Source organism: Centroberyx gerrardi, chromosome 15 (genome assembly GCF_048128805.1).
Source record: "Centroberyx gerrardi isolate f3 chromosome 15, fCenGer3.hap1.cur.20231027, whole genome shotgun sequence".
NCBI classification, from domain to species: Eukaryota; Metazoa; Chordata; class Actinopteri; order Beryciformes; family Berycidae; genus Centroberyx; species Centroberyx gerrardi.
In genome coordinates, this window is record NC_136011.1 from 8,095,242 (window position 1) to 8,122,737 (window position 27,496).

At 42.9% G+C, this 27,496-nt stretch overlaps 3 protein-coding genes across 3 annotated transcripts in view; 2 read left to right on the top strand and 1 right to left on the bottom strand.

The window, feature by feature from the left end:
• Nucleotides 1–690: 690 nt before the first annotated feature.
• Nucleotides 691–3,105, bottom strand: pcbd1 (pterin-4 alpha-carbinolamine dehydratase/dimerization cofactor of hepatocyte nuclear factor 1 alpha). Its single transcript, XM_071913309.2, has 4 exons — nt 3,013–3,105; nt 1,906–2,037; nt 1,718–1,798; nt 691–994 (listed from the first exon to the last, which is right to left on the bottom strand). Exons 1-4 carry the CDS (start codon nt 3,013–3,015, stop codon nt 902–904), a joined length of 309 nt encoding a protein of 102 aa, XP_071769410.1. The 5' UTR covers nt 3,016–3,105; the 3' UTR covers nt 691–901.
• A 1,003-nt stretch (nt 3,106–4,108) lies between these two features.
• Nucleotides 4,109–27,496, top strand: part of ret (ret proto-oncogene receptor tyrosine kinase) — a 45,236-nt gene continuing 21,848 nt past the window's right edge. Inside the window, exons 1-4 of the mRNA XM_071913229.2 lie at nt 4,109–4,196; nt 4,613–4,707; nt 5,135–5,256; nt 6,298–6,416. Of these exons, the coding sequence (XP_071769330.2) occupies nt 4,109–4,196; nt 4,613–4,707; nt 5,135–5,256; nt 6,298–6,416 (424 nt within the window). The remainder of the gene's footprint in view (nt 4,197–4,612; nt 4,708–5,134; nt 5,257–6,297; nt 6,417–27,496) is intronic.
• Nucleotides 6,572–26,031, top strand: LOC139922727 (heparan-alpha-glucosaminide N-acetyltransferase). Its single transcript, XM_078288896.1, has 13 exons — nt 6,572–6,577; nt 10,088–10,170; nt 13,240–13,316; nt 14,412–14,442; nt 14,524–14,684; nt 17,296–17,408; nt 18,400–18,521; nt 19,427–19,550; nt 19,664–19,750; nt 20,962–21,039; nt 24,204–24,274; nt 25,366–25,502; nt 25,850–26,031. Exons 1-13 carry the CDS (start codon nt 6,572–6,574, stop codon nt 26,029–26,031), a joined length of 1,272 nt encoding a protein of 423 aa, XP_078145022.1.

Sequence of the window (27,496 nt, forward strand, 5' to 3'; positions counted from 1 at the left end):
GTAGCAACAACATCATTAATTTCCAGTGCGGTTTTATACATGTAAATGTTATTCCATGTCAGGTTTAAACATGAGAAGATTAAGTTGCCTAAGAGTTTTGTTACGTCTTTGCCGAGGTCAGACTGCAATCCATTCCTTGTTTGGTAGATTTCTTTTAAGTTAGGAAACACCTTTTCAATGCATAGCTGAACAAATGGTCCATAGAGAATACTGTCAACACACAGGGAGCAAACCAAACACAGTTGCACTCTCAGTAGTAAGGCCACAACAGATGGTCTATGCTGTTATGTTTTCAATAAAATGCATTCAATGTGATGAAAAAAATATGATTTTCAGGTCATTTTTCCTTCATGGTAAGAACTGTTGGACAGAGAAAATCTACTACTACTTTGCTGAAAATAACTTTTATTTCACCGACAACACCAGACGGGTAAGACTACGAACATTAGGCACATGAAGACACTGTCTGACAGAAAGGCACAGGTGTAGCATTGTAAATCTTACTTAGCATTGTAAACCATTCCACTTGTTATCTGTGATAACAAGTGGAATGGTTGCTCAGGAATCAATCATCTGATTTTTTAGCAAATACTATGTAGACATGACTTTACTTCAAAGAAATATTATTTTATGTCCGTACCTTATTTCCTTTGGCTAATAATCCCACACATTCACTCAGTACACCATAACAACAATAACACATTTTTAATAACACCTTGGGACCTTCACAGTGTAACAACACCACATCAGCTACTTCATTCACATTGAACTGAAAGTAATTATTACATGTTCTTTGGATTTTGTCGGTCTCGTCCCTGGGGATTTCTCACTGGAATGAAGACAGAGAGAGCTGGGACTCTCAGTACTCGGGGTTTCACTGCTGACATGACTGAGGTGTTGTTCACAGCAGTGAGGCTTGGTCAATGAATGTGGCCAAAGTGATGTCACGCTGGGACAGCCCGCCACAGTCATGTGTGCTGAGCGTGATCTGGACCTGGTTCAGCACAGGACAGTGGAGAGGTGAGAGAAAAGAGATGAGAGATTAAAGGAATTCCTATTATAGGAATTAAAATTTTACTCATTTACACATTGTTAAAATTTGATTGTGTTTGGTTACATTTTAAGTTATTGCATTTTTGACAATTCATCTTTTTTTACAGACAGTTACAGACAACACACTGATTGGCTCTCGACACTAAAGAATTACTGAAATCCATCCAATCAGGCCAGTTTACAGCATTTGAACTGGTAAGTCACTGCTAAACAGGTTTACCTCATTTGAATTAAAGGATTTGGTGTTGTCAGCCAATCAGAGTCCAGTATTATGACTTTTAACTAAACTATATTGATTTGCAAAACATCATGAAGAATATTATTCTCATCCTGACCCATATATTTGAAAGCAAAATCATGAAAACTGAATAATATGGGACCTTTAAATTATGGAGGGAAAACTACCTTTATTCATCGCCAACAGGGGCTGGTGGTTTCCCAGATTTATCAGCCACTTTCACTATTTTACCAGCCAAACTAATTTGGAAAAGTACCTCCAGTGGATGGTTGCTTGCTTGCTAAAGCGGCTGGTAAGAGCAGACAGCCACTGATTTACCTGCATTTAACTGGCGTGTTAACTTCCCTGGCTGCATTCAACCAAAGAGGAAATCTCTAGTTCACATTCTCTCTGTTGAGGGAGTCATAATTAGTTGGCCTTGTATACCTTATTGTAGACATTGAACCACTCAGGATGATGGTCCATCTTCTCTGCTTGTAGAGCCACTCTGGACATGAAGCCAAAAGCCTGGGAAGAAAAAAAACAACATCTTCCAACGTCATGCAAAGCATTCATAGTAGGCAAGATGCATGTTATAGATAGGCGTGTTATGTGATTTAAGTGTAATTAGGAACCTGATTGAAGTCTTTGAAAACAAACTCTTTGTAAATGGCGTCCCTTCCCCCCACCTCCACCCACTGGGCGTTGCGCAGCAGGGGCAGCAGGTGGGCCCGCTCCTCCTCAGTCAGACCCTGGATCTTACCGGCCTGCAAGCACAGAGGAAACAGGGAACAGTGCTGTGGGTCTGAGAGGGGCAGCTTCACAAACACAAACTGTGATTGGTTGCACAGGAACCCATCTGGAAACAATGAGGGGCTGCATTCCTGGTTTAAAGCTAGCTGGTTCAAAGGTATGTGTGTGTGTGTGTGTGTGTGTGTGGTGGGAGGGTCTTTTCCTCCCATTTGGTCACTAAAGTCGAATTCCTAATGTTGACACATGATATGGGGTCATGTGATTTTTAAAACAAATTCTGCTCATTCTCTTTAGGCTTCACTATATGTGGAGTAACTCCTAATCCAAACTGCACTATTCCACATTTCACAACATTTCTCTGCATAATCAAGAAGGTAACTTTGAAGATTTTGTCCACAAATGAGCGGTCATGCTTTTAAATCAACAGAGATGCAGAGCAAACAGATGTCGCAACCAAAGCCTGAAACAGAGCAGTGACATCAACAGGTATCATAGCAACCGCTAATCTGCTCTATCTGTGGAGCGTTAGCAGATTTGAATGGTGGGGCAGGCAGACAATAAGAGCTGGCTTAAACCTCATCTCTTCATGTCATACAATGGCTTCACACTGTTGCATTCAGAGAGGCACTACAAGAAATGTGCTGATTTTATGTAACATGCCATCCTTATGTGACATCCCTTCATTTTAGTGATTTAGAGAGCTGAACTTCACTAGGTTTTCAATTGCACTGAGATATCATAAGGAAATAGTTATGTAAAATCACATGTGAAATGAAAAGGTGCCATGCTGAAATGAAGACTTCTACTCAAACATCTAGGACTATGAGCTTCCATCTGTCGTTTAAAGACTATCAGTCTGCAATTAAACATTATCTAGCGGCTCCTCTTGAGTTTTAAACTGTGATAGTGAGCAGACATCAGCAGGTGTGTCCCGTGTGTTTTCTGGTCTCAGAGGACAGATAGACGGCAGAGAGTCGGTGTGTACTCACCATGTTTGTCGAGTGTTTCCATGCAGAGTGAGGGTTCAGCTCCGGCTTCTCTGGCACTGAGGCGGTCTGCTGTGGCAGCCAGAGCAGCTGGAGTGAATCCACCATCTGACACACACAGAGGAGCCGCAGGTCCTGCTTAGCTGCCCCTGCAGAAGCCTGAGCAGAAATCCTCACTGCTGATAGATCACACAGCCCCCTGTCAGCGTGGCTTTAATCATAAATTCTCCTCCATCGCCCATAATACCTGCAAGGCATGTGTGCGGCCAGCCTTTGTACGAGGAAGTGGAGAAAGACTCAACACAAAGCCCAACACAATGTTTGCTTATGTAATGAAAGGATGATGACACACGCCTGTTGTCTAATTTCCCATAATCCTATTGTATATATTGTTCACACATATCAAACATGAACTGAAAGCTCAGAACAGTATTCCATTGTTAGCGATGTATCTATGTAATGAGGCAGCAGGTTTTAAAGTGAGCTCTGCCCCTCGGCCGGCCGCGGTTCATGTCAAAGGTTAATGAGTTGCTCCTGTGAGATTGCCCCGGTCAACCCGGCTGTCACAGCAGAGCGCTCAGGGAAATGAACTGGTTAATGAAATGAAAAGAGGGAGAGGATGTGACAAGTAATCAGCGTTAAACGGCTGACTGGATAGGGAAATGAGGACGGTGCTGCAGTGTTTTGGTTAGAAAGCAAAGAGAGCTTTGAGAGATTTGTGGGGAAAAAAGTGCAGTAGATGGGCATCTCTGTCTAATTCATACAGACACACACTTTCAAAACATAGGATCTCCTCAGGACTTAAGAAGAACTGTCTATTTTCACCATTCCTTCACAATGTATTCACGATTTCATTCATTATCTCTACCACATATTTTCAACATTTATGCCAGAAATATTAGCCGGCAACCAAACACTTCTCTCACCATCATAACTGGAATTCCTTATCTACTGAGTGTGATAGATAAGGATGATTCTAAAGATATGCATTAAAACCAGTCGGCAGGAACCACTTGACATGCACGCTGCCCTTTGACCAGCTTTTACACAGGTGAGTGTTGTAAAGATGAGCAGTGGAAGTGGCTGTTGAAGCAGCAACATGGAGCCTGGGAGAATCCAGCCAGCCGCCCTGACTCTGTTCCTCCTTCTAACCAGCAGCCATGGGGGGCACCTGGGGCTAAATACAGGTGAGTCCTCCAGGATTAATGGGTGCTGGGATGTGGGCGTCATTTCTGGTGCCCAGTCTCAAAGAATGCATGCAGTCATTAATGTTTCAGTGTTGACAGCGAGAGTTAGCGATCCATCGGTGAGCTGTCAACGCAATAAAACATTAACTCATTTCCTGTCTACTTCTGACTCTCAAAACTTCAAAACCACCGGTCAACTTTTGGTTACTGTTTGCTCAAATTTTCAGATTTTTTATTTTATTTTTTTTACTTTTTACAAATGAACATGTCCAAGTTACTTAGAGTCAACAGTGATGACTCAGTATTATGATCTTCATGATCTGATGTAGTCTAATGTTATCTTACATTTATGATATGCATAAAGCTTGCGTGTCAGCTGTAAATCAGGCTATCAATGCTGTGATGAATCCATGCAGGACCGGCTCTGAAAATGGACCAGGCTTTGTTAACTTTCCATAACCAGCTGCCAGAGGGAGTGGATGTCTTTTACATCTCGGATTATTGCTACAAGGTGAAGAATATCTTCTGGGGATTCAATATGTCTGTCTCTCTGTCTCTTCCCACCATCCATCCATCTGTCTGTCCGGGTTTCTTTGCTTGTCCTTATTAAGAAATGAAGAATGCAGACAGTAGGCGGTGCATGTCACTCTACACATATACATTAAACAAGTCATACATCCACAGGTCACTTGCATATGATACATGTCAAAATGATGCTATAATGTAAGTGTGCAAATGTTTTAATTATTAAAATAACGAGATATTTCAAGTTGTAAAATTCAAAACTGACAGCAGATTAAGAGAGAGTTAAACCAGTGACCTTCCAGTCCCCAGCCTGCTTCTCTAACCTCTAGTTCTATTGTCTCAAGGTTTTATATCCCAATTCTTTTTTAAATCTGACGTACATTAAGTCAGTGTTTCACCTGTTTTCCCCTCAGTGTCTGTACCAGCCCTTGGCCAGTGTAAAAGCCAGCAACAACAATGCCTCTGCAGTGATCAGCACTAAATTCACTCTGACTATGCAAGTGGAATCACCAGCCAGGAATGCAACTCTCTGCAGGTAACTGATGTATCAACATGACAGAGCACCAATACCCTCTAATCACAAACAGTTGTTCATTTCAGTTACAACTCAGAGAGGTAAAATGCCTGATTTGGTTTCCGTTGACCCATATTAACTCTGTCTGTGGGCGTGTAATGCTCCTGTCTTCAGACAAAATATAGTGCAGTGGCATCTGATGATTGCATCAGCAGTCTGCTAGATTATTTACAGGGCTGGGGGTGTAATCCTGACCTGCTTTCTGGACCTGACGGATGCCCTTGTTTAAACTACCTCGCTGGGTATCGATCAAGGGCCTTTTTGGGGTTAATAAGACCTGACATTCCAATATTGATGAAAAGGCTCATTAAAGCTTCAAAAGCTGCGTGTCCTGTGGAAACCTCACAGGGGATGTGCAGCTAGAAGAGACAGTAGCCGTATTAATAAACAATCAAGCCTTACAAGACGTGAGGGCAGAGCTTTCCATTTGGGGTCACCCTTAAACATGGTGTCAGGGATCCGGTTGCAGCATGGCAAAGCTGTGGTGTTTTGTTTTTTTTTCTTGCCTTTTCTCAGTGGTCTAGTCTTGGGCTTCCTAGATCAATGCTGAGGTCTCTAACCAGACTGTGCTGCTATTGATTTCCTTTTCCCCTTTAAAAAAACACTCCAAGTGATAGCTAGTATGTCATCCCGCAGTGGATCAATACGAGTGTGTAATGCACGTTTTTTGGGGTCTGAAAGCGGAGACGGTGCGAGGACAGCTGAGGGACGCGCTTCCGGTCTGCAGGCACTAGGTGTCCCTCCTGAGCTTCCCAGCTGCTGGGAATCCACCAGCAGCGGATAGCGCCTGTGGAGAAGAAGAGCCTTTTTCAATAAGGTCAAGAGGAAAACAGCTGCTGAATGTGTGATGCGGCGCAGTGGCCCAGTAGTGGATGGAAAAAAGCAATTTAATGCATGCTTTTAAGGAAATATAATGTCAGAGGAGATCAAATAAAACCAGCATCCAATTTTTTATGCTTTTTACGGCCTGTGTGTCTGACTATTTCATTGTTTTGGATGCAGGTGGAGTCAGACCTATGAGGAAGGTGGCCATTACTCTGTTTGGATCCGGCTGTCAGAGCCCCCCAACAATCCCACCTGCACTCACACTGTGGATAAAGCACCAAGAAATGCATATCTGCGTAAGTGCAGAACATTAATGTCTACCGATGAGGAATATAGAATGATGCAAACTGATACTTAAATTCAGTAATCAATCATCCAAGTACTCCGACATTGTTTAATTTTGCATAACTGACAGAGAGTCTACATGATTGCAGTTGTACGTGTTTGCAAGATGAGGGTAAGTGAACCTGCGAGCCTCGGCCTGCGTCTTTGATCCACTCGGCTCTTAATTGAGTCAGCAGAGAGGAGACATCGCTTGGGTTGTACACATCTACTGAGAAGTAATTCTCGTCCATCTCATGGGACATAATGTGTATTGATCAGATAAGACGGGCTTTCTTGAAAAGGGATAAAAGAAAAGCTTTTCTGTTTGTTTTGAAGGCCTGGCTCCGTGCGTGGAGGATTGTGGGTAATACATTAGGGAGCGTGGAAGGATTAGGGCGTAATGGGATTTTGAAAGCGTCTCTCTCCATAATGTACACTCTACTTAACAATATTGCAGATTATGTTGTAGATCAGACTTTTAAGGCCAAGTAGCCATTATCTGGCAGATATATGGTCAGTGTGACTGCACCCCTCACAGTATGATGAGCTTCCATTAGCTTCACAGACCGGTGATTATACAAACTCCCCATAGGACTTGCTCAGCTTAAGTAATGGTCTGGTCAGCAGCTCAAGACAGGTTAGAGTTGCCCTGCTAGGGAATTTCAAAGTTTACTTCAGCATCCCAGAATTGATTGGCCGCCGGGCTTCATGAGGTCATTGGTCTGTATGCGGTATTCGTAGAAGGATATGTTTCTGTCCAGTCGTTATCAGATCCACCCTGTAATCATATTAGTACTGTATTCTGCATAGTACTGCAAACCACAAGTCACCTGCCGAAGCTTTAATTCCCACAAAGAAATCCAGGCTATTGACTACTATTAAGTGTTCGTTCAACTCAAAAGTATCGATGAATTAAAGTTAATCTAGTTGTTTTGAAACGTCTTCCACTCATTTTATTTTGACAGTAACTAATAGAGTGCGTGTGCCTGTTTGCCCACGGTTGCCCTCCATGTGCTGAGAGCTTTATGGCGTTTTTATGAGTGGACACCAGAGATGCCTTGACTTTTCAGAGGTGATTAAGTGGCTACTCTTTGTTCAGAGTGGATGTCATAGTGTGTATTCAGCCAAGGTTAAAATGGCTTCTTTTTGTTTGTTTTTCCACTACAAACAGTGCGCATACTGTTTCCCTGTTGTCTCTGCTTTGACGCAAGAGGAACCATAATGATATCACCTGAGCCTGTATGTGCTGTAGTTCCATAATCAATACCTGTATAATGTTTCACTGACATTTTAATACAGCTGGTGTTGATGAGTGTGCGCCAATTTAGCGAACTGAACCCACCTTGTATGTACATTGCCTTTTACGGAAAAGAAATACAACAATTACAGAAGATCCAAAGAGATATTTGGCATTATTTACAGTGGACTAATATTATACTATCTATATAATCTCTATCAACATGCTACATACAGTATCTATTGCTATTATGAGGTCTGGTACATAAGGTTTGTGATCCTATTCCCTATAGCCAGGCAGAAACAATCTATCCCATAGATTTAAATAGAACATAAGAAGTGAGCTTCCTCAACTCCAACATTTTAATCTAACCCTTGTTTGTGATCTGAGTATATTTGCTTCTTTACTTATTTGACTGCAGTAATTGTGCCATCTCATACTGCTATGAGATGGCATTCCCCCCCCCCCCCCCCCCCCCCCCCCCCCCCCTTTATCTAAGATGCCCTCTGGCAGTCTGGCTCATTCACTCTGTCTCTGTTTCCTTGTCCTTGTTCCAGTGTAGCCTTACATTTTCCTTTTTGGATGCCTCCAGGGTTAGATTACCCAGAGTGACTGTTCTGTGATGGATCAGCCGAGAGTTTTCCATTAGGTTTCTGTTTGTCACTTGAGGGATCCCCTCTGACACCGGTGGAGGGCCGCAGGGGAGTCCGGGGGAGGGGTAATGCCGAGGGAGACAGTTTGGAGTGGCTATCAGGCCTTTTTTCCATAGTCAGATCCCATTGTGATAGAGAGGTATAAGGCTCCTGACATGGACGTCCAGCCAGACTGTGACGCAGCCCACAAGGCTGCCTAGAGACTCTGGTGCTCCAATAAGGGGGCTAGAGCCAGATTACACAATACCCATTTGTTAACATTACCTTTCCTCATTGTGTTATCCAGCGCTTCTGGTGGCAGCTCTCCTTCTGGCCCTAATCGCTCTCTTATCTGTTGTGGCACCCTACATCTACCGGTACCTGTTTGTTTTCTTTTGACATTAGCCTCAATGAAAATATCATTCCTCACTGATTACTCTTCCAACATAACCAGACAGGCCATGCTTACTGTCTCCTTTAACAGGAGGCGTTGTACATCAAAGTTTATCAAGACCATTTGCTGCCGAGGCCCACAGTACTCAGTGGATAGTGTAAGTATTATGCTTCTACTAATGTGCAGTAAGCATTAGTTAAAGATCAATATGACACACAAAAGGCACAATTTGATTGATTCGAATTAGAACAATAAAATCAGAAACCATTCAGATCTATTTCCATCAAAATAGTGCTCAAATCTTAGTCTCATTAGTATAAGTAGATATAGTACAAGACACATGAGGAAGCCCAATACGCTCCTGCTTCTCAAAAGTGCCCTAAAAACCTATTCATGTAAACTTTTATTTTATTTTCATGGTCATTTTTTTCTACCTTTGTTCATTTTCTCCTTTTCTCTACTCCTAGCTGTTCCTAGAATTAAAGTATTCAGAAGAGCACTATGCAAACTGAATGCATTAACATGATTTTATCACTTAACTTTCACAACAAAAGATTGCCTTTGTGCTATTTTTTGGAATCAAAAGTTAACTTTGCCTTGATCCAACAGTTACACATTGCATTATTTTCATTGGTCGACTGTGCCAGCCTGAGACGCATCCTGAAATTGCCCTGAGACTCCAGTCGTCAAGCCGTTTGGGAGACAGTAATGGAATGATTGATACAAATGTTAGCAGAGCCAATTGTGCAACAGACTTACATGGGAGCGACAGAGCGCTGTATCCGTCCACTCGTCTTGGTTAATGGCAAGAGCCACTGTGTATTTTTGGTGAGCATGAATAGCTCCTCTCATCCCTCCATGCAAGATGTCTCTGTCTTCCATATGCTGTCTGGATGGCATTCAGATCCATCATAACATATTAGTGCTGGTGTCTTCCTGCTCTGGCTCTTTAAACTGCTGCGCCGAGGCCAGCGAGTCAGGCTAATCCAACTGAGAGGGCAACAGGCCAGAGTCATCCCAGCGCTGCCTTCAAAACAAGATGGGAAGAGCGGCGCCACTGCTCAGCACAGCTTGACCCAGTATGGAGAGATGCTGAACGCCGTTTCAAGGAATTCTGACCCATGTGGCAGCATTCATTTTTGCCTTTGTCAATGTTATCACATCTCAGAACAATTGATGGCCATGTAATAACTTTCTAACAAGTTTGCAATTAAAAATGCAAGCAACAAAATTAATTTCTTACACAGTAAATATAAGTTTTTTACAGCTGTATGATTATGTTAATGCTGTTATGCATTTTAAAATAGTTGTGTGTGCTGTTTTGAAGCTCTGTAGCCATTGCTCTGTGTTTAAACTTTAACATAAGCTGTTTCTGTGCAGGATGGAGCACACGCTTGTGAAGTGGAGGCCGCTACCACTAAACCTAAAGCGACACGTCTGCGCTCACTGGACACTTTCCGGGGGTATGTTCACCATCAACAACAATGCTGTTTATCAGCCTATCACCACATGCGGCCCGTTCACATGGTAATTCTTTTTGGGCCAGTCTGAGGCATGATGAAGATCTACAGGCCCCGGCATAATGACTAATTACAGGGGTCACAGTCTGGCCACATGGTCCCTCAAGCTTTTGTTATCAGGCAATAGCTGTGGGCATGATTTCTGATATCTCTGCGTCTAGGGTTTGGAACAGCGTGTTTCTGTTGGACAGGAGTGATGCATGTGATTGAATCTGGGCTCCCTGCTAGCCTTAATTGTGGCCTGGGGGTAGACACAAAGCACGCCTCTCTGGAAACAGGATGCTGGTGTGGCTTTGACCTCCCCCTTGCCAAATAATTGATGTAATAATACCGTCAACATATCAGCACACATCCACACGGCCATAGATCTCCTGCCAAAATGGAGAGGGAGAGGAAATCCAACGGCACAGAGGCAGCATCCAGCAAGACGACTGGCATCTCCTCCATCTGCGGCTTTCTTTTGGATGAAATGTGATCTCAAACCACCATGAATATGTGCTGAATTCAAAATACCACATTGTTTTATTTAATTTGGAGCCGGAATTGGTTTAGTGCATTTACAACAGAATTTTGAAAAGGTTCAAGGAAAGGATAAATGAAAAACAATTTCTGTTTTATTTCCCTGTAGTTATAGTTTCCAGTTATTGCCCGAGTCTTGTTGAGTCTTATTAGTTGAAATGTCACTCTGGGGTTACAGATACTTACATATTGATGTCCTTATTGGTTCCTGTAATACTGGAATTCTCATACCTGACAACACACTTAATCAAACTGTGACTCAGCGCTCAAGATTAACGCTGCCCGAGCCTCAACCCGATGACTTATGATCCATACCCCTGATAAGTAACAACTTTCTACAGAGAGCAGAAGCATCAGTCATCTGCCATAAACGCTGAAACATTTCTGAAGGCAGAGGCTTTTTCTTCTGAGCTGAAAGGTTTTCTGGTCATTCCTCAGACTGCACCGACATGATATACAGAGAACAGTAGACTTTGTTTGCACGTTAATTTTTCTAAAAGGATTTGGATTTTAATCTTGTGCCACGCTGCTAAAAGCCTGTCGCCGGCTCCCTTTCTGTCGGAAATCGCACAGTCAGTAGTTAGTTGTGCTTTACAACAGAAGCAACAGCTATTACAGCAAAACAATGGATTGTCAGTTGCGTTTCACACCAGGTGCCCGACTCATTCTGCGCCTTGTTTTGACCATGCTCCAAGTTTGCTCCTGGGCCGGCTGTAATATGAGTTTAGGTATCCTTGATAATGCACAGAAAGCAATAGTTCTCCTTGTGATATGCTTTAATGTTTGGCCACAGAGGGGGAAAAAAAGCACCTGAGTGGAAATGCCACCACTCAAGCACCAGGCATTTATTATGACTAGATTGGGTTTCCATGTACTTGATGTGGCCAGTGATAATGTAAGTAGGTAACTCAATACTCAATAGTGATAGAGTGTAACTATCCATTTGCAACGGGGGAATGTACTGAGCTAATACTCTAATTGGTAATGCATGTACAGTGATCCAAATCAAAGAAGTCCATAAACGTCTATCAGTAAGCCATAACCAGTTGTCATTGCCATAACACAGACACGTCTATCTACAATCTGATAGCCATAAATCACGGACACTGATTCCCGGACATGAATTAAGTCTATTATTGGACTGACAAATATTCAATGGAGGGCTTCAGAGGGATACAGTATTTAAGACTAAGCTGATTAGGAACCAGGAAACCAGCCCATGATGCTGCGGCCAGAAGATTTTCTCAGCCTTTCTGTGTTTGTTTTGAGTTCACATTAAATTAATTAAACACTTGTAGTTTCCCTTCATCAGAATTAGCAGCCAATGTCACATGTGTGTGTGGCATCGGTAATGTAATCTGACTAAAATGGTGCTATTATGACGGGAGGCCTCGGAATCAGACACCCAAAGTGTTTTAATTAAAAAGATGGGCAATAAGTCCGTATATTGCAGTGATTTGCACTGGGTCTCATCTGGATAGTGATTTAACCTTTGTCTTTGTCACTATGGCGACTAATGGATATATTCGTCAAAATTGAAATGAGAGAGAGAGAGAGACACAGAGAGAGAGTGTGTGTGTGTGTGTGTGTGTGTGTGTGTGTGTGTACATGCACACACGCACCAGGGTTTACTCTACTTTAATAGCCCTTTTGAGATGATAGTGGCCGATTAAAATCTTGTATCAGCAGGTTAGGGCTAAAAGGAGCAGTAATGGCTTGGTGCACCTCTTAATTGAATCTGGGCAGAAAAACAAGGGGAGGCAGAGGGAGATACAGTGCACCTTATCAGACAGTCTTTTCCTTGGAGGTTGTCTTAATCTCCTTATGGCTCTTAAAGACCCCTTTATGTTTGTTTTTTTCTCTTTGATTAAATAACGCATGAATCAAAAGCATAAATGAAGGTTTTATAGATGATGAAAGGATTGAAGCCGGACCCCTTGGCAGGTTTGTGTTGTGTAACGCAGCCTCCCGGTTCCTGACGTGCAGTGCAAACACCTTCTCCCGTGGCGGCTGATTCAGTGTAGCACTCCATCACGTGCGCTGCGTTTCGCCGGCTTTGGCTAGCGCTAAAGTATAAAGTGTATCATATATTAGAGGCAAAGTCTTTGCTCAGCACTCCTGCTCGAGGAGATCCAGAGGACAAGTGTTCATTTCCTGAGTGATTCATAATGCTTAGATTGCATTACCTTGCATTTGGTGTGTGACAGAATAAAAGCCCCTCCCCTCCTGGCCTCTTTAACTTTAATTCACAAGTTAATGTCTGTACGGAAATCAAAAGATTAGGAGTCATGTGGTTAGAAAGCAGTTAGATATGATTATTTTGGTCTGTGTTTCATGTATTTATGATATCCTAAAACGGTGACATGATCATTTTCACACAGATTTCCGTTTACTCTTGTGTCTGAAATGTAATCCAGTAATTACAGAATAGCATTACTGAATCACTGAATAATATGACATTTGATTCTTGCTTTGTAATTTTACTCTTTGCAGCTTTGCCCTGACCGTGATGGTTTTTGTGAACTATGGTGGAGGAGGCTACTGGTTCTTTCAACATGCACCATGGAATGGTTAAGTACAGTACAAGACATACACTTACAAAATATTAGGACCAATATTGAGTTAAAATACCTGTTTATCTTGTCTCCTCCCCTTCCTCTACATCTCCCCTCTATGATTCAAAGTGGATTTAATAGGTGAAATCAATAAGAGCCCATAGCTTTTACTTGCACTTGGTCTGTTTCATGGAAATAGCAGGTAGTCCTCATATTTATGTCCACTTGGCCTCTTTCCATGCAGTGCCTGAAATGCAATGAATGTGTGAGCTCAACACTGTTATTCGATGGCAGCGTTCTCCTCATCATGGTTAGAGCATGCGTATCCTGTTGCCACTAATTATGATCAATGCCTCAAACCAAACAGATGTGATGCTATTCTTCATCTGGGCCAAATCAAAGGCCGGCTCCATCGATGTTTATTATTATTAACAACCAAGGAGGAGATGAGGAGGAGGAGGAGGAGGAGAGATGCGTGTTCATATGTCAGCTGGGAAAATATGGCTGGGGAAAATGAATGAGTAATGCTCTCCCCTCCCTTAGACAACACTCCCTTAGCCCTTGAGCAAGGCATTTAACCCCCAGTTACTCCAGTGGAGCTGCTCAGTGTCCGACAGCAGGAGACTGTGGTTGTACTGGGCAGTTCCAGGTGTGAATGTGTGGAACTGAATGTGAAGCAGGGTGTCACTGAAAAAGATCAAGCATGCTCAGTCGTCTTTCCCTAGATAAATAAAGGTTAAAATATCAAAAAATGTCATGGAGACTATTATGAAATTTCCATCGTCATTAAGAGGCGAGCTCAGTTTAAATTTTATAATAGCCTCTTAGTCACATCTGCAGAAGTGTATTGATTTCAAGGGTGGTTTGATTAATCTTTTCTTTGCTACAGGGTTGCTACTGTCATAGGAGTTTGGATATTTATTAATCACACAAAATGGAACTATAATGACAAAAAACGGTACATTACATTGTTATGAATTGAATATGAATTTGGATTATCAGGACAAGATGAGAGCAAAAACTATGAACACCGTATACTGGCTTGAAATTCAAAAGTGTCTCTCTAGTTAATATTACTAACCTAATTGTATGTTTCTGTATTTGTTCCAGGTCTTACTGTGGCAGATCTTGTCATGCCATGGTGAGTCTCATAAGCATATTAGGTAATTCATATATACATGCATTTATTTGAATAAACATAATGCTGTTGTTTCCTCACAAGGTTTGTGTTCATCATTGGGACGTCGGTGGTGTTTGCGCTCAGATCCATGCAGAAGAAAGGCGTCGTCCGTGTGCAGCTGCTGCGCAAACTCACCTGGAGAACGCTCGTCCTCCTGCTGCTCGGCTTCTGTTTCCTCAACTACTCTCCCAGAGACGGGCCATGTAGGTACACACCGCTCCTCAGACAAACACCACACATTATCTTGCTCTGTGTGAAACTAAATATAGTGTTTTTTCCTTTATGGAACAAAATGCATTCTGTCTGTGGAGGTGTTTGTTCTGCCTTTTGTTTGCTGTGAACTGGGAACATCATTAAAAAGTGAAGGCTTTAGCATAACCAATAACAGGTCCATTTGCCACATGTAAACCATTATCACCACTGGAGATGGATGGAGGGTTTTCTTAATGTTAGTGCACCTGTTCACCTGAAAAAATGAGAGTCGGTGAAAGCAGCTGCATTTGCTAATAAAAGAAATATATTAAGAAACACTGGACAGTTTTGGCACTGATTCTCTATGGCAAGTCATTTTAAAATTTCATTAGGAGCACCCATTTCCATTTCCATATTATGTTCTTGCAGGGGAGACTATTACACAGCTACCATCTTGCTCCTTCATAATATACTGCACATGGCTTTCATAATGTCCAATTAGTCAGGTACATAGACAAAGAGCAAGATGCTGGGAGGGCTGAGCTACCAGGGACGTGACGGAGGTAAAGGAGGGAAGCTGTTACAAAAAAATAAATCCCTATTTGAGCGTCCACCTGGGGACGCAGCGGGCGCCCTTCACACATTAGCCAGCCCCGGTGCTAATGGACTTTCCTGGGTGGATGTCTCTGTAACTGGGTTAACAAAAATATTGTTATTGTGTGTGCCGTCGCAAAAAATCCCAGCACCAGGGGACGTTTAACAGAGGCAGATTGAGCAAAAACAAGCTCTGTGGTAATGGACAATTACCAACAGATAGTGTTACACGCTTCAGCCCCATGCAGCTGCTGTAGACGCCGCTGTCGGAGCTGCTCACAAAACGACTTTTTACCATAAACTGCAGGTTTGCCCTCTGTCTCCAAGGACGTCCTCGGCCGCTTGGTCCCGGGGTTTGATCTAATAAGAGAATGGAGTCGTATGATGCAGCTCAGTGCAGCCGTTTCAATGTCAGACGTGCCAGAATAAGGTGTGAACCTTTGACATCAACTTTGAGTCATTTCACACAAACAGAGCCGTGGTTAGATGTCCGAATCATGGTCATGTTGGTTTTACACCATTAGCATAACACATCGCTGTTGTCATGTGAAAACCTCAAAACTCCGTTATTTTCATATTTGAACTTTTGAATGATTACATGCTTCTCTATTGGTTGAGAACATGAAACAGGCCTTGATCTCATGAAACCCTTTCAAAACCCCATAGGATAAACTGAAAAATGCATGGCGGTCAAGCTGAAAACAAGGCTGTTTTTTCTCAGTTTTTTCTCAGCTGTTTTTTCTCAGTTCTCATTTTGGGGATACAAGGTTTTCACCCGACAATGACAATGTTTTCAGCTGCCTTGTGCTCCAGATGACAGTGCATTTTTAATATTTCAACTTGGATTATTTGATAGTATTTCTTCTTTATTGGTGCAGAGAGCAGGTGAGATCAGAGAGTCAAATTCGGACCTGTAATGTTGAGTACTTTGCGCTGCAGTCCACTGACCTGAAGAACACCACACCACCTCAGCTTTGATTTAAAAAGTCCTCTTTTTGAAAAGTTTGTAGCTCGATCGTTCGCTCTACTTTATTCTTTATAAGGCTTTATTCAGTTCTGTTCGCTTCCACTGTGGAATCATTTTCACTCAATCTCTCACAGAAAGTGCTCAGAGATGGGAAGTGGGCACCAGCCCGCTTTCACTTCTTAAATGATATTGAACGTTTAAAAAAGGGTCTCCATTTCAGAAAAAGAGGGAGGAATTGATCAGAAGCTGCAGGTAGGGAGGAGAGGTACTGTCAAACAAAATATGAAAATATGCATGTGTCAGTTTGCAGCAGATAACCTTAAAACTATGACTTCTTTGGGGCGGATTTTTAAGGCTTGCTTTTTATTTAACTTTGAAGTGATGTTGCGAGGGACAGATACAGAAAGCTATGAAAGGGGGTGTAACCTGCAGACCTAACAAAAGTGTCATTAGTCATTGGAAGAGCTTCCTCTTTTCCTGTGAGAAGAGAGATTTCCGCCTCTTATTTGATTTGTCCAGATCAATGATTGGGATTACATTGTTTTTACAGCACTTTGTGCGGCAAAGAGGTTTTCAATTAACTAATGTGCAGATTACCATCAATCTCTCCACCAAAGGCCATTCCTATCCTCCCCAATTTGCCGAGACCAAGAGATAACTGGGAATCTTTGATTAGCTTCCCACCTCCTTGACACACACCTCCACATCCGAAAGGCCGACACCATTTCCTCCACCATGACCTCCTGCAGTGCTGTCCGTCATTCTCCTTCAGGGAACAATTTTTTTTTTTTTGGCCAATATCATAAATTTCCTGTTTTATAGTTCGCTTAAGTCAGCAGGAATAGCTTCTCACCGCTGAGTTATATCTGCATTTTTTCTTATTAGGTCTGAGCTCATAAATTCATGAAATATTCACATCTATGCAGCTGCAGCTCATGTTGTGTACCAGTGTGTGTGTGTGTGTGTGTGTGTGTGTGTGTGTGTGTGTGTGTGTGTGTGTGAGAGGACCACAGTTGTGTTGTGAGGGGTCATGCTGTGTGTGTTTGTTGACCATGTTCCAGTGTCCTGGTCCTGGCTGAGGATCCCCGGAGTCCTGCAGCGTCTGGGGTTCACCTACTTTGTTCTGTCTCTCATGCAGACTTTCTGGGGCCAGACAGAAATCCCACTGCGAGGGGTGAGCAGCTCTGTCAAGTTCACTTTCACCAGTCATCAGTCATCATGCTCATTATATACCAGGAAGCAACCTTAAAGGAAAAACCCACCCTAAAACACTTTAACACTGTTTAAAAAAAGCAGCTATTGGTGATTTATCTTGCATTTGTGAAACCATTTTGTACTACAATGGAGTTTAATAGCAGGAAATTTTTCAGCTAAAACATCAACGGTAAACGTCAGGTTTTGGTGTCAGTTCCACAGAATCAAAGAGCAACGGCTTCTTTCTAGAGCCGCCATTTTGCACCAACATTCAACAATCATATAGGGAGAAATCCATTGTAGAAGAGGCAGAGATAGCAACCATGCATTCTGGTCTATTGAGGCTACTGTCAGTGGAGAACACTCACAGTAACCTCAATAGACCAGAATGCAATGCAGCCACAAGACATGTTGTGTTTTAAGTAAGGGGTGCAACTCTCAGTTTTTCTCAACTTGAAGAACTCTCGCTCCACTATTGCTATTGTTATCGCTACTGCTATTGCTATTGCTATTTCTATCGCTATTGCTATTGCTATCAATATTGCTCTCTCTACATACATGTATAGACCCCAGCTGAATGCAACAAGTTCACGCTCCTTCTCTTGCAGTTATGGAAATGTGCATGCATTCTGGGAAATGTAGGCAATCACTAACTGAAGTAGAAGTAGCCAAGGCAGGTTGAGAAAAAGTGGGTACATCAAAAAGGTAAATTGCAACACTTCATCACTAAATAACCCCTGGAATGTATTGAACATCACAGATTTATGAGTGTAAGAGGGTCCGAGGGTGGATTTTTCCTTTAAAAGATCCTCTTTTGTTTAAGAATTATTGTTTTGTCTCCATATTTGGTGCTAAGCAGTCACTGCTGTAACGTCTTTTTCCTTGGATATTCTGTTCATTCATTTATACGAAAATGTCATGGATTACTACTTTAAGACTATTTCACTTAACATGAACTCTGTATGGTGCAGTTTCACTGGTGGGGCCCGGTCCAGGATGTGGTGCTTTACTGGCCTGAGTGGCTGTTCATCATCCTGCTGGAGACAGTATGGCTGTGCCTCACCTTCCTCATGCCTGTACCCAACTGCCCCGCGTAAGTCCAAGTGGCTGCGGTGTAAATCATTGCAAGGCTTGCGCTGTCATGTGATTGGCCAAACCCAGTGGCTGTGTAACCACACTGTTACTGCTCATTTATATTACCTCACCAATATGGTAAAAGTATAAATTTCTTCCATTTCTCCGTGCCAAGGTGATTTTCTATTTGGGCTGTGGTGGTGCAGCGGTGGTGTTAGTGTGCACCATGTGTTGCCGGTGTTATGAACCGCTGTGATTTATGGGTCTGTGGTGGATGCTTCAGAGGGCATAATTAGCCAATCTCAGTCTGTCATGTGCAATAAGAGGAGCAGAGGCAGAGGATCCATCTTCCTCGCTCGGTGTCTCCCTCCTCTCTATCCTGCTCAGTGCTGCTTTTTGTGGGGGGTTTTTCATCCCCTCTGTGCCTGACCCTGCACAGCACGGCTGTGTAGAATACAGTGTTTAAAGCTTAGGAGTTCACATGGTAGCACTCTGCTTCCCATAGCTCTTTGTATTTTTTCCAACACCTGACTGATTTTGTTTTATTATGGAATGTGGGGTGAATTAAAGTTGTGGCAACAAATTTATCTCATACAAAGTGTAGAAAAACAACCTGCCTGAGGAGCTTAGGCTGGCTGAATCTGTATCTTCTTCTTAAAACTCATTTTTACAGACTTTTATGTATTGATTTTTTTATTAACTGTTTTTGATCTGCCTTTAATGGTTTACTTTTCTGATTCTTAAGTTGCTTTCATTGCTTTTTACTACAAGTTTTATCTGTTTTTTGTTTTGCTTTTTACTACTTTGTAAAGCACTGTGTAATTGGTTTTTGAAAAGTGCTATACAAATAGAGATGATGGTGATGATGATGATGATGATGATGATGATGATGATGATGATGATGATACTCTTGTTTCCTAATAGAGGTTATTTGGGAGCTGGTGGAATCGGTGATAATGGTCTCTATCCTAACTGCACTGGGGGTGCAGCAGGATACATTGATAGGTGGATGTTTGGCGACAACATGTTCAGATATCCCACATGCAGGGTAAGAGCTTTTTTGTGCACCGTTCATTATCTTATATATCACAAAGCCATGCACAGATGGAATTAAAACCCTCAGAACAACCCAGTTGGTCCTTTTCATTTTGCGTTTTGCAGGAAATGTATCAGACCACGCAGCCCTTCGACCCAGAGGGGGTTCTGGGTACAATCAACTCTATTGTCATGGGATTCATGGGGATGCAAGTAAGTTCATGTACTCTTGTATAATTCAATACATTTTACAGGATGAACATACTGTTCCTTTGCCAGTTTTTTAAAGGTCCCATATTATACAGTTTTCATGATTTTGTTTTCGGAATTACTATGGCTCAGGATAAGAATAATGTCCTTCATGATGTTTTGCAAATAAATGTAGTTTAGTTAAAAAGGTAATTTATTGAATGAATGTGAAGAATAAGTCCCCACAATACTGGACTCTGATTGGCTGACAACAGCAGCTCCTCTAATTTACATGAGGTAAAACCTTCTGAGTGGAGGCTTTCCAGTTCAGATGCAGCAAACTGGCCTGATTGGAAGGATTTCAGTAATTCTTTAGTGAAGAGAGCCAATCAGGACCAAGTCCAGTTGTGATGCATTTCCTGGAGTTAGTCTGAAATAACTTGAAAAAAATGCTGGCCCTTTGAAAATGCAATAACTTTCAATTTAACCCACTCAAACGCAATCAAAGTTTGACACTGTCTCCATTAAACATCTTTGTATATGTATTTAAACAGAGAAACAGTTGACTTTCAGTAAAGAATCAGTGACGTTCCCTCATTGTACCATAAATCCAATATGTTAATAACGACCTCCCTTGGTTTGTGAGACTGCAGTTAACTCAGTACCTAAATGGAGGTTGTCTGAAAGTCATCCTCCCGCCTCATTGTAAGTGCACAGCTGCCCTCCTTTATTGACACTGAAATGTTGTCAGAAAGTGAAGAAAGAGCTTTGGGTGTTTAGGCCAGAGTCTCGGAGGCAGCTCACGCACTTTGATGGCCACAGTGTCACATATAAGCATTTTGTGCGGTGGGAAGTTGCCATGCTAAAGCGGCCGCATTGCTCAATTCCCGGGGGGCGGTTAGCCTTGAGCCCTTCAGTCAGCGAGTCTTAGACGACACGCCAGGTGTCCGCTGCCCTCCTCTGTGTTAGCCCGCGCTAATGTCCTCAGCTGAGACATATTCATCATCACCAAATTAATCAGAGAGCGCGGATGACTTACACCCCACATCTGGCTCGGCGGGATAGGGGAAAAGTGACGGGACGGGTCAGGGACGCGGCATTGACACCCACATCCCCGGCCTTATTCGGCAAATACATTGACGGGCCGGTTGTTGGTGTTTACATGGTATTTCTCATTAAACGTAGGATTGAATGAGCTGTGGTCTCTGCGCTTATCTCTGTCTCCTTCTCCACAGGCGGGGAAAATTATCATTTTCTACAGGGGAGCGAATGTCCGTATCCTGTGTCGATTCCTGGTGTGGGCCGTCATCCTGGTACGTCACGCCACATGGAGGTTTTAAACAGCTGGGAAAGTCATTCTAGCGTATGTCTTACTCTTGGTCTGTCGCAACACCTCAAACCAGGAATTACAGTATGATAAGATGCAGTTGATAATTTGAAACACAAGAAACAAATCACTCAAAGATGACACATTAGATGCCTTCCTGCTCTTAATGTCTGTTACACATGACTCACACAGCGGGGAGTACTTTTAAATGTCTTGCTGTTTTACTTTGCCTCGCAGGTAAACTCATGTCATGTGTTTTTCCAGCTACTCGCTTATTAGTCATAGTTGCCGAACAGCGTTCATTAGCAGGACTCGGCAGAAGACGTGTGTGTGTGATCTCAGCACAATTAAACAACAGGCCGTGTGTGGCCGTGTTTCCGGGCAGACATGGGTATCCAGCGCCTCGGGGGATACACACTGTCTCGCATTGCCCTGGTGTGTCTCACATGTGGTTTAAGAATATAAGATTTGAGCATATTACTTACACTGAGCTCCAACATGGGAAAGAGCTCATGTTTTCCTCTCCATGTACTAAAATCTGCTGAATAGCATGGTTAGCTCATACGTTTCCTCCCCAGACACAATAGACCAAGCAGATGATATTATAGATAAAATAGTGTGATGGGCTTGTTTTTTTTATACTTATGACATAGAATAAAGTCCATTCAGATCCAGGTCCAGAATGTTGTTGCGTGTAAAGATAAATATCTTCATTAGAAACAACTGACACTGTTGAAAACAAGTTAATGAATCTGCTCGGATAGCATGGAGGTCATATTTGTTTTGGATCAGCGCTCATTCTGGGTGGTCCCAAAATATTAAAAAAAAAGAGGCAAGCTGGCCACAATTTCATTTAGAGGGGGAATGTGTCCCGCAGGGAGAGGCCAAGTGTTATACGAGATGACCCGTTTTGCATTTGTAAACCTACGAAAGCAGGCCTGTCTGCTCTAACGAGATTGATAGAATTCCATGTAGAAAGCCCAGGCTTCGTAAATCGTGCACGGTCACCGTTTTTTGTATAGAGAGATGCTGCAGGGATGTGGCTAGTCTGCAAAAGGGGGTTAAGTAGGAGCCTCCATACTGCGGAGGCAGACATCCTGAACTGCCAGCGCTGTGACCTGGAGCGATGATGGAGAGGAGTTGGCTGCATCGCTGAGCCTTTGAAATCAAACTACACAGGGGGGAAAAAAACGAAAGGGCCAATAGACTCGGCCAGGGAAGCACACACAAACACACAGAAAGAGAAATAGATCCCATTAGCTTTAAGCTGTTTAATTGTTGTATGCCTATTCTGTTATTTTAGATATCAGGTTCTGTATGGGGAATATTTGTTTGACAGATATGATTAAACCAACCTGAAGGGTCTTTTGAGGAAGGAAACATCCTGATTTGTTAACGTTGCCATGCCAATAAAACATCTGTCAAGTAGTTGAGGCAGCTTTTAGGTTTGTGAATGAGTACAAATCCTGCTAGGTGAGAATCAATTGGAATTCTGCTGTGACTATTTAATGTCATTAGCCTCAATTCCTAAATGACAAATCTCCCCAGTATGTCTTCTGGTGCTGAATCTTATTGACTATTATTGTATGGCAGGTGGCTGGAGGGAGCTGAAATAAATTAGATCCATTTGGCTCCTCCCAGAGGCACAGGGTGATAAAGTAAAGCGTGTTGAAATAAATAAACATTAGGCAGTTTTACCAGCCCACATTTGCAATGCACAATCTGGGTTTTTCTATCTCACGGTTCACCAGCTAGATTATAGATTATATACTGTGGGCATAATGTTGGAGATCATAGATTCAGGATCATACGTATTTAGTGGTAAATCGATACATGCAGTTAAATCCCAGTTATTGAAATGAGACAATAAAAGAAAAGTAAATTAGATTTCCTCACTTTGAAATGGCTTCATATAGAGCAGGACATTTTTATTGATTCTGTGACCAGACACAGGCTATGTGTGAAGCATGAACACGGCGTTTCACTGCCCCATGTGTTCTGCTTATGTATATTTGCTTTGTGTTGCTTTCTTATTTGATCTCGCCAGCTAAATCTATTTATAGTCCTCCAAAGTTAAGTGTTTTGCCCAACACAGAAAGCAAAATTAGTTTTAGTGATTGGCCCGCTCTTGATATTGACTTTTCTAATAGGATTTGGCCTTGGAGGGGCGGCAGGAAGCTATGTTTGAACTGCCTCTTGTTGCAGACATGTGCTCTTGACATTAGTGGGTCCCCTCGGTGCAGGAAGGAGCTCATTTCTGCAGGCACCCAACCACAGGATTGGTATTATGCACCGGAGGTTCGCAGACCCCAGAAAGTGTTGACTACTATAAAGACAGGCCGGGTGTCACAGTACAGTAACACTGTAGCGCAAATTCTACGGCTGATGAGGGATTGATATCGAGGGGCGGCCATGCATCTTCTTCCTAATAAACAACAGCCCATGTTAATTAAAGTCCAACGATCAGGCTCCCAGAGTGAGAGATTGAAATTGAGCGATTGCCCCACATACCAGCCCCATCCCACATCCTGCTGCCTGCGTAGCCTGGAGACTCAATCCAGCCCCGGCTAGGCTATTTCCACACCATCGATTCTGTCATCCATACAGATGATGGATATCCACCTAACAAGCATGTTTGGACCCTGATCCATTGCCCTGGGTTTCTCTCTGGAGTACAAAATGTTTTTTCAAATATCCAGTTTATATGTAAAGGTAAATAGATGACACAATAAGCTTTTATTGATGTACAGTCCATCAAAATGTAGCTCAGCTGCATCGTGGTTAATAAGGCAGTGGAGTCATCAGGGCCTCAAATGGATTTACCACCACTATGTGCAGCATGGAGGAGTCTGACAGCTGGAGGTGGCTCTCTTTTAGGAGAGCAACATTCCAGTGTGGAGTGTCAAAGTGGTGTGTTTGGAGTCCTGTGTGTCTGTGTGTGTGTGTGTGTGTGTGTGTGTGAGAGAGAGAGAGAGAGAGAGAGAGAGAGAGAGAGAGAGAGAGACCTGAGGGACCTTGTTCATCTGGGTCTCAGATAATCGGTTAATCTGCCGGACTCGCTTGATTCTGCTGCCCCACGTTTTAGCGGCCCAATACCGCTTGCTTTATCGCCCTCCATCGATTTGAAATCTGTTTCATTTCCACCCTCAGGGAATCTCCGCAGCCATCCTTTCTAAGTGCACGCGAGACGGAGGATTTATACCTGTCAATAAAAACCTTTGGTAAGTGCTTCCTGACCCTCTAAATCCAGCCACTTTCCTCACAAAAGAAAGGATGAGTTTCCAGCAGGCACAAATCAAGGCCGCTAAAACATGCGTTTACTTACCTCTAACGACAGCCACGACTGTAAATAATCACCCGCGGCTGTCAGGGGTGTGAGGCGGAGCGGTTATACATCCTCCGACATTATCACTCTTCCTAACGGCCAGCAAAATAAAGGATGCTTTATACTCTCTGGCCTACCAGCCGTCAAGGCAGAAACACTTTCCATTTTACCAGCTGTGAGCGATGGAGTGGGGTCGGTTTCTGGGAACAGCATCTATATTACCGCTGTACAGTACATCCAGTCTAACTATACCCAGATTATACTGTCTCTCAAATGCCTTTGTGGCAAAACAAAGACATGTATATGATAAACGGCAGGTCATGATTTTGCATGAAATACAACGTGATTACCACCTGAGATGCGTAGATTACTTTACGACCCGTGCGTTCGGCCCCGCTCCCACGCTACCTATAATACCATGTGAATCATTTTAATGTTGCATCAGGAAGAACACCATTTCATCTGTGATGTGTAAGCAAATTCCTCATGATGTTCCGCAGGGGCCCTCGACGTAGCTGCGCTCATCCCTCCCCATTACCTGCCTCGCTTTTATAGGCAGTTCATCATGCGCAGGTTATTGAGCTCTTGAGTACGAGTCCCTGCCTGGATGTCTAGAAGTAATTAACTCCCCGCCCAAGAGTCTTTTTTGGCCCCACTTCAGCCGAGATAAAAGATGCCCACTGCGGGGAGGCTCCGGCAGGCAGCCATTTTACATTAGATGATATTACATCAAACATTCTTGCACTTAGGAACAGACAGGGACATGGCAGGCTGGCACGGCTCCACGGGGCGCGTGCCAGGGATCCACTACTGACGCTGATGCTTTATACCGGCCCAGCAAACCGCGCCGCAGCTCAGGACCCCCATTTATCTGCAGCACACGATTGATAGACTCTGTTTTTACGCCCTCGCTCACGCCGTCCTGGAAATGTTTTAATGACGCCTGACTGTACGCCGTTAAATGTTGCTGTAGCTGAGCTAACCAAGTCTGTTTCTGTTGTGGACTCTCAGGTCTTTGTCCTATGTGATGTGTATGGGCTGCTTCTCCTTCCTGCTGCTGGGGGCCATGTACTTTGTCATGGATATCAAGGGGTGGTGGGGTGGACAGCCATTCATTTTCCCAGGTACTGTATATTCATGGAGCAAAGGGCTCAGTGCATTTCCACTCCAGACAGTATGACAATATTAAGACATTCAACCAGGAATGGAGGGCTGAGAGTCTGCATGATTTCATTCCAACCAAGCACTACAGTAGCTGATTTCACTGATTAGTTCCTTCTCTTTGGTTGAAGTTGTGCTCATCAGTGAAATCACCTACTTTAGTGTTTGGTTGGAATGAAAACCTGCAGACTTTCAGCCCTCCATAGCACACAGTTGCCCGTCCCTGCCTTTAACACCTTAGTTAAGCATGATTATGGTCCAAAACAGAATCTTCTGATGACGGTCTGTGGTTTTCTGCTGTGCTCCTCAGGGATGAACTCTATCTTTGTGTATGTGGGCCACTCGATCCTGGGTTTCTACTTCCCGTTCAGCTGGGAGATGCGTTTCCAGCAGAGCCACTGGGAGTGGCTGTTCCAGGGCCTGTGGGGAACCTCGCTCTGGGTCCTTATCGCCTACCTGCTCTACAGGAAGAAGTTCTTCCTCAAAATCTGATGCCCCCTCTCATTCACACATGCCATTAGCTTATTTTTATTCAACATTAATTAAAACGTTTTTAAAGCACTGTTGCTGGTAAAGTATATATTATAACATTTGTGGGATTTGAAGTCCTTGGCCTGTATGACGTGTGTCAAACAGCATTTGCAAATACTTTTTATGGTTTGATTTAGCCTACTGAAGTGCCAAATGGGTGGGGATTTCCACATAGTCAGTTTAGTTTACTTTTCTATAATTTACCACTTACCTGAATAGCACTGATGCTAGTTCCCCACCCATTTGATAAAGCATACAGCTCAGATGCTAAGAGTTGTTTGCAAATACAATTTGACCTAAGTGTGTGGGCTACAACATCTGAAAAGGTACAAAAACGTTCATGCACGAAGCCCATTCTGTTGCCCAAATGACTAAAAAAAGATGTGTGATCCACCGTCAGCTTGGGCAGCTGGGGATGTTTTATTTGATGTCACTTGTTTTCGGCCCTGAATAGAGTGATTAAATCAAATATACTGAGGTGGTACTTAACAAATTAGACCGAGTGATTCCACTACACACCAGGCCAGCCATTATGAGTCTGTTGCCATGGCCACTCCTCCTCTTTCAGTGTGTGTGTGTGTGTGTGTGTGTGTGTGTGGGTACCATCTGCTCTCCGAGTGACAGTACTTTAATGGGGGTCAAGATGCACAGCTCACAAAGGAGTGTCATTAATGGGACCAACACCTCTTGCTCTCATGCTATTGGAAAATCAGGGAAATTACACACATCCAATTCATCAGAGGGATTACAGCAATGAGCTTCCACAGTGTTCAGAGAAGAGCTTGAGCATTTTCCCCTTTTTCATTTTTTACATTATACATATTTCATACACAAAAAGATATTTAACTGGACAAGGCAGCATTTTAACTGAGAGTTACTGTAACTGAAACTGGTTCATTTTAGCTGAATCAGATTTGCATACTTTGATTGATTATTTGATTGGTTGGGTGACACAATTTTGCACCATGTACATGAGTGTATCGAGCATGCTCAGATACAGTGTTTTCTCCGCATCAGGTCAGGTGGTGTGTACCTCATGAATGGCCATCCAATTATGTAATGAAATAACATGATGCTTTTCTTCCAGGGGAAATCATATTACACGCTCTTTAGCAGCAGTAATAACATTGTGTAATATGGTGTAGTGGTTTTGGTAATTGTCTTCTGAACAGTTGTTGTTGTTTGGATGCCCAGCAGGAGCATCCTGCCTTCTTGAACAAGACTCAAGTCTGTAATTGCTTCCCAAACTACTGTGCCAGCAATGGGAATGCAAAGCTGCTTCTTCATGAAATGAAAGTGAAATCAATATGGACTCACCACACAAGCCTAAAGATATCTTTTGTGTATGGTGATTGCAATGATAAATCTTTACATTTAAATGTAGGCATTTAGCTGATGCTCTTATCCAGAGCGACTTATAACAAAT

Bases quoted from the DNA above. Each gene is read 5' to 3' on its own strand.
- LOC139922727 (XM_078288896.1), top strand. The intron at 13,317-14,411 runs GTTAAGTACAGT...TATTTGTTCCAG, and splicing joins TCAACATGCACCATGGAATG to GTCTTACTGTGGCAGATCTT. The intron at 21,040-24,203 runs GTACGTCACGCC...TTCCACCCTCAG, and splicing joins TGGTGTGGGCCGTCATCCTG to GGAATCTCCGCAGCCATCCT.
- pcbd1 (XM_071913309.2), bottom strand. The intron at 1,799-1,905 runs GTTCCTAATTAC...TTTTCTTCCCAG, and splicing joins TTTTCAAAGACTTCAATCAG to GCTTTTGGCTTCATGTCCAG. The intron at 995-1,717 runs GTATACAAGGCC...GTGCTGAACCAG, and splicing joins GGTTCAATGTCTACAATAAG to GTCCAGATCACGCTCAGCAC.